At 47.0% G+C, this 15,789-nt stretch overlaps 1 protein-coding gene across 2 annotated transcripts in view; it reads left to right on the forward strand.

The window, feature by feature from the left end:
* The first annotated feature begins 199 nt into the window (after positions 1-199).
* The window catches only part of osbpl11 (oxysterol binding protein like 11), a 97,684-nt gene continuing 82,094 nt past the window's right edge, over positions 200-15,789 (forward strand). For both annotated transcript variants that reach the window (XM_033023686.1, XM_033023687.1), the window contains exon 1: positions 200-484. In XM_033023686.1, the coding sequence (XP_032879577.1) occupies positions 354-484 (131 nt within the window). In that variant the 5' untranslated portion in view covers positions 200-353. The remainder of the gene's footprint in view (positions 485-15,789) is intronic.

Genomic DNA, 15,789 nt, shown 5'->3' on the forward strand with positions numbered 1-15,789 from the left:
TGTGGGCGGGATCGGCCGCGCAACGCTCTTCACAGCTTCCGGGTTAATAAGTCGCCGGCCCCGGGATGTGGGTGGGGTCCGCGCGACCGTAGCCTGTCCCCGAGCGGCGGCTGCAGGTGGGCGGGACCGCCCTCGACACCGCCCCCCTTGGCACGGCCCGGCCCGCCCTCTACACCGCCCCCTCTCGGCCCAGCGCGGCCCCGGCTCCGACACCGCCCGGCCCCGCCCCGCCCGGCCTGGTCCGCTCCGCCCCCCACACACAGCCCGCGGCCTGGACGCCTGCCCCCAGTGCCGGGGCCGAGGCCGAGTCGCCGCCCAGCCCAGCCCAGCCCTGGGGCACCTGGCGCTTGACGATGCAAGGAGGAGACGGGACGGTGGCCGCTCCCCTTCCCGCACCCGCCTCTACCCCTGTGACCGAAGTGGAAGTGAAAGCGGAGACGCCTGTCCACAGGCCGGCGGCCAGAACACGGGGCTGGCAGTACAGGTACGGGCCGGGGGTGAGGGGCCGGAGCCCGGGGTCAGGGTCTCCTCTCAGAACATGCTGGCTCCAGTCGCAGAAACCTCTGCCCAAAGATCTTTGCCTCTGCCCGCCCAGAGCGCCTGGAGCCTGAGCGCTCCCCGGTTATGTTCTGTGGCTCTCTGGCTGTGTGGTTTGGTTGATTATTAAAGCAGACTTCTGTCGGGATAATACTTCCGTTTTATTGCAGTGTTTGATTTTAAAGATTTTGAAGGATGTAATTTGACCAATATTGAATGATATGATGGATTGATATCGATCCACCACATAAGGCAAGTAAAAAAAGACACAAAGTGTTGGAGTAACCCTTGATGGAGTACATCATATCTGGAGAACGTGGACAGAAGATGTTTTTGGTCGGGACCCTTCATTACTCGCCTAATCGTATTCTCCAGAGATGCTGTCTGACCCACTGAGTTACTCCAGCATTTAGTGTCTTTTTTTAAATCAGCATCTGCAGTGCCTTGTTTCAACAAAGCAAGTAACAATATCACTTTTTTCCCCACTCTGCTCTTTCTTGGTCAACGATGAAGGGTCATTAACTTGAAGGGTTAGCTTTGTTTCTCTATCCATATATACTTTCTAACCAATTGATTATTTCCAATATTTTCTATTTTTATTTTGTAATGGTACAGTTGCTGAAAAACCAGTGGCGTACCTGTATTTTTTATTACTGTCATGTGTATTGAGGTGAAAAAACCTTAAATCTTCAGGTCCCTCAGGTAGTGCAAAAGAGAAATGCAGAATGTTGGGTTGCAACTACAAAGAAAGTGCAAGCGTTGCAACGAGATGGATTGGGAAATCAGTTCATCCTAGTCATGCGATTTGTCCATTTCAGAGTCTGATAGCGACAGAGAGAAGAGGCTGATACTGAATCTGGTGGTATGTGCTTGCAAGCTTTTGTATTTTTTGCCTGTTGGGAGAGAGGACAAGCGAGTGACCAGGGTTTGAGCAGTCCTTGATTAAGTTTGCTACTTATCTGAGGGAGTGTGAAGAAGGGTCTCAACCCGAAACGTCACCCATTCCTTCTCTCCAGAGATGCTGCCTGTTCCGCTGAGTTACTCCAGCATTCTGAGGAAATAAAGCTTGGTGTCCTGTCAATGTAGTTGGACCAGGACAAATTAGTGATATTTATAGTTTGGAACATAGAATCATAGAGTCATACAGCTTGGAAACAGGCCCTTTGGGCCAACCTGCCCATTCCGAAGTTACGCTAGTCCCACTTGCCTGCATTTGGCCCATATTCCTCTAAGCTTTTACTATCCATGTACCTGTCCAAATGTATTTTAAATGTTGTTATAGTATCTGCCTCAACTACCACTTCTGCCGCACAATGTTGATGATAAATATGATACTGAGTTAAACTGATCTCATCTGCCTGTATATGATCCATATCCCACTATTCTCGGCACTTCCATGTAACTATCTAAAAGCCTCATAAATGCCACATTCACATCTGCCTCTACCACCACCCTGGCAATGTGTTCCAGGCCCCCACCACTTGGTGTGGGGGAAAAAACACTTCCTAGCGCATCTCTATTAGACTCCACAACTCCACCATCTGGCCTTATAGTTATGCTGGACATTTCCACACTGGGGAAAAACGGTCTGACTTCACTATTTATGCCTCTCATAATTTTATATACTTCTATCGAGCCTCCCCTCAACCTCGAACATTACAGAGAAAATAATCCAAGTCTATCCGACCTCGCCCTGTAGGTGAAATCCTGTAATACAGGCTGTATTCTGGTAAACTTCTTCAATGCCCCTAGAAATAAAGGCAAGCATGCCATATGCCTTCTTTATCACCCTCTCTACTTGTGCTGCCATCTTCAGTGAGCTATGAACTGGACTCCAAGATCCCTCTGTACATCGTTGCTGTTAAGGGTCATGCCATTAATTGTATATGCTCCACTTATTGTCAACCTCACAAAATGCAAAACTTCACACTTGCTCGGTTTATACTACATCTGCCATTTCTCTGCCCATTTCGGCAACTGATCTATATCCCGTTATTTCTTAGTTTAGTGTTTAGTTTAGAGATACAGTGTGGAAAAAGGCCCTTCCGCCCACTGAGTCCATATCGGCCGTCAGTCACAAGTTCTATCTCTCACACACTTGGAGCAATTTACAGAAGCCAATTCACCTTCAAACCTGCACATCTTTAGACTGGGAGGAAACCAGAGAACCTGGAGAAAACTCACACGGTCACAGGGAGTACATGCAAACTTCATACAGACAGCATCCATAATCCAAATCGAACCTGGGTCTAGACCTGAAAGGCAGCAAATTTGGGCCCCATATCTGAGGATGTGCTAGCTCTGGAGAGGGACCGAGTAGGTTTACAAGAATTATTCCAGGGTTAGCATATGATGAGACAGCACTGGGCCTCTACTCGCTGGAGTTTAGAAGGTTGTGGGTGGACCTGATTGAAACTTACACAATATTGAATGACGTAGATAGAGTGGATGTGGAAAGGATGTTTCCAGTGGTGGGAGAGTCTAGGACCAGAGGTCATAGCCTCAGAATTAAAGGGCGCTCTTAGAAAGGAGGTGAGGAGGAACTTCTTTAGTCAGAGGGTAGTTAATTTGTGGAACTCATTGCCACAGAGGGCTGTGGAGGCCAAGTCAGTGGATATTTTTAAGGCAGAGATAGACAAATTCTTGATTAGAATGGGTGTCAAGGGTTATGAGGACGAAGCAGGAAAATGGGATTAGGAGGCGGAGATCAGGCATGATTGAATGGCGGAGTAGACTCGATGGCCTAATTCTACTCCTATAACTTGTGAACTCTATAACTTGTGAACTCTACTGCTATGCCACTGTGTTCAAGTTGGCAACTCCTCCAACAGACTTGTTCACCAACCTATCTACATTTACGTCCAGGTCATTTATATACATCACAAAAAGCAGAGGTCCTAGCACAGATATCCACTGGTCACAGACCGTAGCCAGAATATCTTCCTTCCACCGCAACCTCTTCTCTTTCATGAACAAGCCAGTTCTGAATCTATATTACCAAGTCGTCAGCCTACCATAAGGGACCTTATCAAAAGCCTTACTAAAATCCATGTATATAAAATCCACTGCCGTACCTTCCTCAATCTCCTTCGACACCTCCTCAAAAAACTCAATCAAATTACTAAAACACATCCTGCCATTAACAAGTAGCCAATTCTCTTCCAAATGGGAGTAAATCCTATTTCGCTCTTCAGTAGGTGAGAATTAGGATAGACACAAAATGTTGGAGTAACTCGGCGGGACAGGTAGCATCTCGGGAGAGAAGGAATTAGGATATGGATTATGTGCAGGCAGTTTAGAGTTGCTCTTGGCATCATGCTTGTCACAGACATTGATGGGTGAAGTGCCTGTTCTTGTGTCTGCTAAGTGGAAGGTTGAGAGATTGGTTAGTTCATATATTAGGAGATTGTTTCGGAGTTCCACGGTGTCTAAGTAATGTGGCTTTATATGGAAAAGTATTCTCCATTTACCATTGCCCAGCCCAACAGAGGTGTTTAAGTGTGCTGAGGTGAGGGTAGAGTTGCCATTATCAGGGAGCAAGGATACCTTAGTTAGTAACCTGGTGCTAAATGTAACTGGAGGGAGGAAGTGGAACTCAAAACAGGCAGTACAAGAAGCACGGGCAACACTGAGGCATACAGACATTGTTGGGGTGTGCAGCAAGGGAAAGGAGACCACAGGAAACCAGTGTGAAGTAAGGCCAATAGAGAGGAGGAAACTGGTTGAGTAGCTGTTACGTCGTCAGGAGGAAGCAGTGAGATGTATAAGAGCAGTGGCTCAGGTCACAGAGGGACAGTGGATGAACAGGGAAAGTGTGGAAAATATGAGGTTTAGCTGGAGGGACCTGTGGTGCATGGAGGTGGGTCAGGTAAGTTTCCTCGTTGCAGCTATTTATGATGTTCCACCGTCACCGCATAACCTTAAACAATGGGTAGGTGGGGACCCGGCGTGTCCTTTATGTCCACAGGTGGCAACGTTGAGGCATAGCTCATTGTGTCTTTCTTAAATTTAAATTAAATCTAGAAAGTCTGGAGCAAATTATTATATTTTCATTAATTATTAAATATCATTCATTCTAATGAAATCACCCCAGGTTATCCTGAGCTACATATAATGTAGATGGCAATCATTCTTCATGTGACAAACCTTTTATTTCTGGTATCGATCCAGCAAACCTTCACTGAACACTTTTTAACCAAAAATAAACTTTATTCAGTACAAAAAATCTAGACAAAACCAGAACCGTGCCAAAACTCTTCAGACATTCTCAGTGTCTTTACATTAATTAGTGTCATACTTCAGTAGTGTTCGCAACTATCCTTGCCACTCATGAGGGCCTCTGTGGTGATGTCCCCTTCCTTATTTGAAGGGTGTCCCCACTGGACTGTGCCCCTCAATATCCTGCAGCAGAGAGACCCAAGGCTGTGATCCTCTCTCACAGAGCCTTGGCGATGGCTGCAACAAGCTTCAATGCATCCTGGAGTCTGGAGTGGGCCGGTCGGCAACTTTTCCCTGATGGACATCTCGCTCTGCTGGGACCACAGAGTCTTTTACCGAATTGACGATCTTCCAGCAGCACTTCTGGATGTCCATCGTTGAATGTGTCCCTGGGAACAGCTTGTAAATCAGAGTCCTCCGTTATGGTTTGTTCGGATGAACCGTGACAAGGACACTGCATCATTCTCCAGAACCTCTTCACAAAGTCGCTCTGTATGAAAAGGTGGGCAACTATCTCCTCTCCGCAGCAGCTGTACAATGGTGGTAAGATTTTAGTGCAGGAAGGATCTGACTGGGAGGGCCCCTTTCACTGCCAGCCAAGCAAGTTCTCGGTGCTTGTTGGTGAGTTTCGGCAATGCACTTCGCGGGACAAACTGGGCAGTCTGCTGAGGAAACCACGCCACAGGATTCATCAAGTTCTTGTCCTGCAGGATGTTCCGTGCTAACCGCTGCCTGATGGACGTGGTCAAAGGTGTTGGTCTGGAAGAACCTTTCTACGCAGCACAGGTGGTTCGGCAATGTCCAGCTGACTGGACATTTGTCTGTACGTAGGCAGTGGTATCCTTGAGCAGCGCCAGGCTGCCATGGGGTTTGGTGGATCACCTGTCTTAGAGCAGACTTGACTTGGTTGGCAATGGCCTTGGCCAGGATCTTACAATCCATATTTACAAGAGAGATGCATCTCCATTCCTGGTGTCAACTGCTCTTCATCGGTGAGACCAAGCGCAGGCTTGGCGATCGCTTCGCACAGTTCGCATTAATCAATCTGCTCTCCTGGTGGCTCAACACTTCAACTCCCCCTCCCATTGCCAATCCGACCATTCTGTCCTGGGCCACCTCCATGGCCAGAGTGAGGACCACCGGAAATTGGAGGAGCAGCACCTCATATTTCGCCTGGGTTTTCATACCGCTCACATCCACCCCAGCGATATGAAAATTGACTTCTCCAATTTCAGGTAATCATTGCTTTCTCCCTTCTTCCCCTCCCCTTCCCAGCTCTCCCACAGCCTGCTGTCTCCGCCTAGTCCTTTCTTCTTCCCCCCTCCCCCCCCACCCGCACATCAGTCTGAAGAAGGGTCTTGACCCGAAACGTCACCTATTCCTTCGCTCCATAGATGCTGCCTCACCCGCTGAGTTTCTCCAGCATTTTTGTCTACCTTCCATTCCTGATATCATCCTTCTCCCCCTTTACCTTGTAGATGAGGATGATACTGCCTTTCCTCATGGAATCTAACATGCTGCCAGCCAGAAGCACAGTGTTGTACACTTCCAGCAGGTCTGGGCCCACCCAGGGCAGGAAGTTCTGGGAGGCTGTGCTGTCTGTGGCCTCTCTGTCATATAGACCAGCATTGAAGGATCTGCAAATCTTCAAGATGAATGTCTGCAAGGATGTTACTGAACCGTCCTCTTCCGTAATGCTGTGGATCACTGAGCTTCACCTGTGAACCTTTTGGAGGAAGAAACGTGAGTATGTCTCATCTTGCTCTGGATTGGAAGATGATCTTGGAGGATTCTGAGGCAAAGAGCATGGCATGCCAGCTCTTCCCCTCTCCAAATTCCTCCCTCACATCCACCCCCCTCGACTGCAGGAGGAGTTGCTGCAAATCTCTTCTGAGCACCATTGAGGATGGAGAACCTCTTGATGTTTGCCCTGGTTGTTTCCCAGCAGGGTGTCGGGGAGTCAGAGAGTGGCTGCATGGTTCTCCAACTTGCGTACTTCTTCTTTAGCTCTTCAGTGTTTTCTGTGGTCGGCAGCTTGACATTTAACTTCCATGTCCCCCTGTTTGCCTCCTGTAAGTGACCGGAATCTCAAAGGAGGCAGTAGTCAGAGAAGAACAGTTCTATCGGTGTGTCTGACCGTGATGCCCTTCGATGTGAAGAGGAAATCTATCCAGGACGGGGCTGGGTCGTCCGGTCTCGACCAGGTGAATTGCTGTTGAGATCCACCTGCAATGTTGCTGAAGGCAACGCACAGCTTTGCACCTTTGACCGTTTCCATGAGGAGCCTGGAAGTGCTGTCCAGTTTGTTGTCTGTATCGCTGGAACATCCAGCCACATCGGTGATGCAGTTGAAGTCACCGGCCAGAACAACCGGCTAGGATGACGTCAGCAGTGTGGGAGCTGCAGTAGGTTGGCCAGCCGCTTGCTCCACGCAGGCGAGGTGTACACATTGATCAGCTGGAGTGGAGCGTTACGCTACATTACATCCACCACAAAGAGACGCTGCCGCATCCCCACCCCTAACCACCTTCCTGACTTTAATGACTTTGAAGTTCCCTCCCCAGGCCAGAAGCACAACAGTCATTGCCTCCTGAACATACCGACAGTCCGTGGGGCCACCATCGCAACCGCCACCGATAGTGCGGAGGTGTGGCAACCCACACTTTTGTATCAAGGTCACATCTGCCTTGTCCATGGCCAGGTGTTGCAAGGCGTTGACACATTCCACGGTGCTCTTCACATTGTGGCTAACGTTCAAAGGCAGAAGGTAGCCAGGTCAGAGGCATTACCCCGGTTCACCCTCCTACCAGTCCTTGGTCCTCGTGTCCGACCCCAGCCCTCCTGGTCACGCCGAGTGCCCCGTCTTTGGGTGGATTCTCGACCCCGTCGACTGACGAACCTTCGGGCGGGCTCCCAGTCCCGCCGGAGACAGTGACGGGTGAGCTGGGACTACCGGGCAGGTCCTGCGCCGGCAATCCACATCGGTCGAGAGGGGCCTGCTTGCCGGGGGCGTCCCGGCCCGCTACCCCAGATAAATACAATCAAGTCAAACTCAAGTACAATGGGTAGAGCAAAGTGGAAGATAAAGAGTGCAGAATACAGTCCCCATCTCCTTTCAACTTTCCTTTTCTCCTCAAACATCGTGGCTGAAAACCCAACTAGGTAACTTCTGGCAGGCTGCTTTGTAGATATTGTGGTTGTTTATATTCTTTGTTGGAAATTTGAAGTAATATAAACTGCAAGCTTGTTGGCTTGTGCAAGGACGTACTGTAAAGTCCCATCAAACATTGACAAGGTCAGTGTAAGTGCTTAAATGGTCTTAAGCCATTTCTTTTAGAAGAGGAAGGAACCTTAATTCATATCTCACTACAAAACAGGCATTTGCTAAATTACTTTTGCTTTTTGTGCATGAATAGAATAATTTCCCCTAAACTTGAGGGGTGGCAGTAGTGCACAACACTCTGCCTTACAGCGCCATAGATCAGGGTTTGATCCTGACTACAGGTGTTTGGAGTTTATATGTTATTCTTGTGACGCTGTGGGTTTTCTCTGGATGCTCTGGTTTCCTCCCACACTCCAAAACGTACAGATTTGTAGGTTAGTTGGCTTTGGTAAAATTACAACCACGCTAGTGTGTGGGATAGTGCTTGTATACGGAGTGATCGCTGGTTGGCGCAGACTCAGTGAGCTGAAGGCCATGTTTCCATACAGTATCTCCAAAATCTAAACTGTCAGATACCAGCTGCATCTCAAACATAAACGGCAGAGCGAAGGAAGCAGCATAAGATGCAATTTACGATAACCCAATTTCTGAAAACCTGTGGAACCAGTTTAAAAAACCCCATTACTTTTGCTGTACAATTCTATAATTGTAATTTTATGTTTCTTCTGCCTGTTGAGGCTATTTGAGAGGATGGGCGTATGATGTATTGCCGATCCCTGTAAAGATATTGAGTTGACTAATGGAGGTGTGTACTGAGCTGTACACAGCTTTGTTTTACTTTCCTTCATATATCCTTGTGGAGAACCTTCAGATCTCTGAGGATTTACTTTGGCACAACCATGGACAAAAGCAGAGCTCTAATTTTAGTTTAGTATTGAAGCAGTAGTACATGACCAGGAAAATAAAAAGGTGACTTCAAGAATGTTTTGGTGGTTCCCGAGGCTTTAATGCATCATATGAGTTTCCAGATAGGAGCGGGAAAGTGTTTGAGGGACTGGCTAAGTGTTCTGGCTGCAGAAAGGTTTGCTTTTAACAGGGATTATCTTTGCATTATTTTTGTGTACCGAATCTTTGTTCTTTTATGTTGGGCAGTTAGCTGCGTTGTATATCGAGTACACTATAGTTTCATGGTCTGGTTTATATTTTGTACAGATTCTTGTGCGTATGGTGTCACAGTCTCAATTAGTATAGATAGAACGACAGTCTACCCTCATTATTACGGACTTCTTCATATTATGTATTGTGTCTATTCCTGTTTATTGTGTCCTGTTTAGTGTATGTTCATTGGCTGGATGGATACACACACTCGCACTCCGTTATAGCGGACAATCGGCAATTACGGACACCATTCCCTCTCCATGGTCAGTTATGATGAGGGTTATCTGTATAGGGTCTGTTCCTGTGCTCTTGTGTTCTATGTTTTATTTGAATTTTACATTGACACTCCTGTTACTGACTAATAATGGGGATTTTTATGTACCCATGTTGGACATAGTTGATTTGGATAATTAATTAATTTTGGTATATGGGTAGCTGCATAATGTCATGTGGTAGTAAAAATGGATTATAAGGACTAGTTAAAAAAAATTGTGAATTAATACTTTAATGGATCAAAAGGAGCCTCATTTTGCTTCTGTGTTGTCTCCGAGTTTAATTTTATTTGTTTTGTCCTTTGGAGTAAGCAATCTTTACTGGTGAATTATAGTCCACACGAACTCATGAAGTAATACTTCCGTTTCATTGTGTTTGCAAAGCTGCTTTCTCATTGAAAATGGAGGTCCACTTTGTCAGTGTGGGATTTGTGTTGGCACTGATAGTGTTATGTTCCACACAGCCCTCACTCAGTCAGCTGTGAACCACTCCTTTCTGGATGTCTGCTTGTTGCTGCATTAAAGAATTGTTAACCCTGAAGAAGGTAAAACCCCAAAACTGCAGGCCTTTCAGTTCGGCACACGCTGTTATTGGATCTGTCATCAATGCTTGGCTATCTTTTTAAATATATGCAAGCTAATCAGTAAATCTATCGAGTTATCCATTATCATCAAAATCTGTTAAATCCATAACACTCACAATGGAAGGAAAGTGAGAGCCAGTTTCAGCAGATTATTTTGCAGTGGCAGCAGAATTTTGGCTAATTAAATAGTGCTACAGCTGTCTTTAGTTTTCATTTATAGTAATTTTCATGAAGGTCTTCAGTTTGTGGTGAATCATTATGTGTCTAAACCTGACACAAACACTCCCAATTTTAATTATTTTCAATGTTAGTTGATGAAAGGAGGAATGGATAATCTAGTTACTGTGGATTGTCCAAAACTCTCCAATGAGAGCACAGCAATTGTGTAGAGTGGCAACTGTACGGCTTCCATAACTAATGGGCTATTTACTAAAAGTTTAAATTTAACTAGCATTCTCATCAGTGAGCTCCAAATAACACCAGGAAACTGACAGAGGGACAGATTTCTCAAGCTAAGAAGATAGACACAAAATGCTGGAGTAACTCAGCGAGACAGGCAGCATCTCTGGACAGAAGGAATGGGTGACGTTTCGGGTCGAGACCTTCAGACTGAGATTCAGGGGAGAGGGAGACACAGATATGGAAGGGTAAGGTGAACAAAAAGAGATCAAAGGGAATGAAGATCAAGGAAAATGTAGAATAGATCATTGTTAGCTAGTGAAAGATGACAACGAAGCATACAAAGATAAAATTTAATCGGGAGGACAATCAGACTGGTCAGAGAACTAGGATGGGGGAGGGATGGAGAGAGAGGAATAACAAGGGTTATTGAAAGTTAGAGAAGTCAAGATCCATACTGCTGGGTTGTAAGCTGCCCAAGCAAAATATAAGGTGCAGTTACTCTGATTTGCGTTGGGCCCCACTCTGACAGTGGAGGAGGCCCAGGACAGAAAGGTCGGTGTGAAAATGGGAGGGAGGGTTAAAGTGTTGAGCAACCGGGAGATCATGTAGGTCTTAGTGGACTGAGCGGAGGTGTTCAGTGAAACGATCGTCAAGCCTGCGCTTGGTCTCGCCGACATACAGGAGTCCACACCTGGAACAGCAGATACATCAGATGAGGTTGGAGGAGTTGCAAGTGAACCTCTGCCTCACCTGAAAGGACTGTCGGGGTCCTTGGATGGAGTCGATGGAGGAGCTATAAGGACAGGTGTTTCTTCTCCTGCGGTTGCAGGGGAAAGTACCTGGGGAGGTGGTGGTTTGGGTGGGAAGGGATGAGTTAACCAGGGAGTTGTGGAGGAAATGTTCTCTGCAGAAAGTGGAAAGGGGTGGAGATGGGAAGATGTGGCTAGTGGTGGGTTCCCGTCAGGTGGCAAAAATGTCAGAGGATTATGTGCTGTGTGCGACGGTTGATGGGGTGAAAAGTGAGGATTAGGGGGACTCTGTCCCTGTTGCTACTGAGGGGAGGGCCTAGCAAGAGCGGAGGTGCCGAATACTGAGGAGACGTGTGAGGGCCTTCTCTATGATGGGGGAACCCCCGTTCTCTAAAGAATGAGGTATGGAGCACCTCATCTTGGGTGCAGAAGCAGCGTAGACAGAGGAATTGGGAGCCTGGGATAGAGTCCTGACAAGAGGCAGGGTGGCAAGAAATGTAGTCTACATAGCTGTGGGAGTCAATCGGTTTATTATAGATGTCAGTCAATAATCTATCTCCTGTGATGGAGACGGTGAGATCAAGAAACGGTAGGGAGATGTCGGAGATGGTCCAAGTGAATTTGAATGCAGGATTGCATGGAAATTAATAGTGAAGTTAATGAAGTCCATGAGTTCTGCATGGGTGCTGGAGGGGGCCTCAATGTAGTCGTCAATGTAGCGGAGATAGAGTTTGGGGATCAGGCCAGTGTACGCCTGGAATAGGGATTGTTCAACGCACCTTCAAGCTAGGAAGGTGGAAATCTCAGAGCTTGAAGTGATATTCATTTAAATTGGTTTCAAGTTTAGGTTTGCTATTTTCTTATTTTTTAAAAACCTAATAGATATCACTTCTAAACAATGGATAAGAACAGGTTGATAGATAACTAGTATTAAATCAAGGAATTGGGAAACAATATTTGATTACCTCAGCTAATCCTCATTAAGCTTTGATTAACAATCAGATTTGATATGTGGTAATAAAGTGGCAGGTAGTGTGGTATAGAAGTATGGATGGATGATTTAATGTATTGGTTGAAGGATGTCAGCTCTAGAGGAGCTGGTTAGGCTGCATTTGGAGTATTGCATGCAGTCTGGGTCGTCTCATTACAGGAAAGATGTTTAAGAAGGAACTGCAGATGCTGGAATATCGAAGCCATTAACATTTGCTATTTGTTGCAGTTTCCCCAAGTGTAAAATTGCATGCCACTTTTATAAGATTAATTTTGCAGATTACAACAGTAATTCTGTGCCAAATGTACTTCATTGGCTGTAAAGCGAAGGAAATAGGCAACGTTTCGAGAGGTGGTTTTCGGCCCGAAACGTTGCCTATTTCCTTCGCTCCATAGATGCTGCCGCACCTGCTGAGTTTCTCCAGCACTTTTGTCTACCACAATAAAGATGTGGATGCTTTGGAGAGGGTGCAGAGGTATCCAGAACACTGCCTTAGCTACATGGAGAGGTTGGATAGACTTGGATTGTTTTCTTTGCAATGTCAGAATTTGATGGGGGACTTGATAGAAGTATATAAAATGATGGGAGACATGGATAGGGTAGACAGAATCTTTTTCCCAGGGTGGAAATGTCTAACACTAGAGGGCAGAGCTTTAAAGTGAGAGGTGGAAAATTTAATGACTATGTGCAGGGCAAGTTTTTTTTTAACACAGTGCTGGGGCCTGGAATGCATTGCTGGGGTGGTGCTGTAAGCAGAACCAATAGTAGCATTTAAAAGACTTTTAGATAGGCACATGGAAGTGCAGGGAATAGAGGGATATGGGTCATGTTCAGGCAGATGAGATCAGTTTAACTGGACATCATGTTCAGCACAAACATTGTGGGTTAAAATGGCCCATTCCTGCGCTGTACTGATCAATGTTCTACATTCTGTCTATGGTGCGGATTTATAATTAATTGGGATATGTTGAATTAGGATAAAGGGAGTAAATTCGAGATTGATAAAATTCCCACGCACTGCCCGACCAAGCTTCCAACCTCATCGTTCCCCAGCCCTGCACGGCCCGTTTTTACCTTCTCCACAAAATCCACAAACCCGGCTCTCCCGGCTGACCCATTGTCTCTGCGTGTTCGTGCCCCACCGAACTCATCTCCACATACCTTGACTCCATCCTATCCCCCTTGGTCAAATCCCTCCCCACCTATGTTCTAGACACCTCAGACACTCTCCGCCGCCTCCACGCATTCCACTCTCTGGGCCCTCACCCCCTCATCTTCACCATGGATGTCCGGTCACTCTACACCTCCATCCCCCACCAGGATGGCCTCGGAGCCCTCCGGTTCCTCCTCGACCAGAGGAGCAACCTATACCCAGCCACTGACACTCTCCTCCGCTTAGTCCTCACCCTCAACAACTGTACATTTGACTCCTCCCATTTCCTCCAAACACAAGGCGTAGCTATGGGCACACGCATGGGCCCCAGCTACGCCTGCCTCTTTGTCGGGTACGTTGAACAATCCTTGTTCGAGACGTACCAGGGCCCCATCCCCGACCTCTACCTCCGTTACATTGACGACTGCTTTGGGGCCACCTCCTGCACCTACACACAACTGACTGACTTCATCCACTTCACCACCAACTTCCATCCGGCACTCCAATACACCTGGACGATTTCCGACACTTCCCTACCATTCCTTGACCTCACCATCTCCATCGCAGGGGACAGACTCCTGACCGACATACATTACAAACACACTGACTCACATGGCTATCTGGACTACACGTCTTCCCACCCTGCCCCCTGTAAAGACTCCATCCCCTACTCCCAATTCCTCCGCCTACGCCGCATCTGTTCCCAGGATGAGACATTCCATACCAGGGCATCGGAAATGTCCTCGTTCTTCAAGGTACGGGGATTCCCCTCCGCCACCATAGATGAAGCTCACACCAGGGTCTCATCCATACCCCGTAACACTGCTCTCTCTCCCCATCCCCGCACTCGCAACAAGGGCAGAGTCCCTCTGGTCCTCACCTTTCACCCCACCAGCTGGCAAATACAACACATAATCCTCCGCCATTTCCGCCACCTCCAACGTGACCCCACCACTCGCCACATCTTCCCATCTCCCCCCATGTCTGCCTTCCGCAAAGACCGCTCCCTCCGCAACTCCCTCGTCAATTCTTCCCTTCCCCCCCGCACCACCCCCTCCCCGGGCACTTTCTGTTGCAACTGCAAGAAATGCAACACCTGTCCCTTCACCTCCCCCCTCGACTCCATTCAAGGACCCAAGCAGTCGTTCCAGGTGCGACAAAGGTTCACCTGTATCTCCTCCAACCTCATCTACTGCATCCGCTGCTCTAGATGTCAGCTGATTTACATCGGGGAGACTAAGCGGAGGTTGGGCGATCGTTTCGCCGAACACCTCCGCTCAGTCCGCAATAACCAACCTGACCTCCCGGTGGCTCAACACTTCAACTCCTCCTCCCATTCCCAATCCGACCTCTCTGTCCTGGGTCTCCTCCATTGCCAGAGTGAACAACAGCGGAAATTGGAGGAACAGCACCTCATATTCCGTCTGGGGACCTTGCGTCCGGATGGCATTAACATTGAATTCTCCCAATTTTGCTAGTCCTTGCTGTCTCCTCCCCTTCCTCAACCCTCTAGCTGTCTCCTCCCACCCTCCCATCCGCCCGCCCTCGGGCTCCTCCTCCTCCCCTTTTCCTTCCTTCTCCCCCCCCCACCCCCCATCAGTCTGAAGAAGGGTTTCGGCCCGAAACGTCGCCTATTTCCTTCGCTCCATAGATGCTGCTGCACCCGCTGAGTTTCTCCAGTAATTTTGTGTACCTTTGATAAAATGAAGATGGCTGCCCTATATGGGTGCTGTTTCACAGCTGCACGCCATACTCGTGTCCTTAAATCAAAAAACTTCATGGTCAACTAATTATTTCTTGCAGTTCACACCAGGATATGTCAGCAAAGGTGGTTGCCCATTAAATTGTTGTTGAGGTCCTATAAATAGCAAAGAAAGTATATGTCAGAGTGTACAAAGCCATATTGAAGCATCAGATGGTGGCTCATTACACTGAAGGAAATATGATGTTCTTCCAAATATCCTCTGAAGAATTGAAAAATAATCAGTTGTTTTTGGTGTTTGTCCAATGTAGGAATTGTTTTTAAGTAATGCCAATCAAATATGATACACTTAGTGGAGTCTTTTATGACCCCAAGCATCTTGCTTTACAGCCAATGAAGTACATTTGGCACAGAATTACTGTTGTAATCTGCAAAATGAATCTTATAAAAGTGGCATGCAATTTTACACTTGGGGAAACTGCAACAAATAGCAAATGATAATGGCTTTCTTTTTTCAGTGATGTTGACTGAGGACTTAATTATTAACTTGAGCTTTTGAGATCAGGACCCAGCTGTGTACCAAAACAGCACCTTCCAGAGAAGACTGGATTTTGATTTCATGTCCAAAATGCACTTCACGAGTTGTACCTGGATTGTCTACTTTAAATTTTGTTGATTTTCCTGATTGCAAAAAAATTGCTGTAAGGGATGGGTTCACAAAATTGGTTTGCAATTTCAGATATGTTATAATTTCAAAATATAGGTTGAATCACAGTCCCATCTGCACTTGTCCAACTTGTCTGCATTTGGCCCAAATCCCTCTAAACCTTCCTGATCCATGTTCCTATCCAAATGGCTTT

The sequence above is a fragment of the Amblyraja radiata genome, chromosome 7 (genome assembly GCF_010909765.2).
Source record: "Amblyraja radiata isolate CabotCenter1 chromosome 7, sAmbRad1.1.pri, whole genome shotgun sequence".
Taxonomy (NCBI): domain Eukaryota; kingdom Metazoa; phylum Chordata; class Chondrichthyes; order Rajiformes; family Rajidae; genus Amblyraja; species Amblyraja radiata.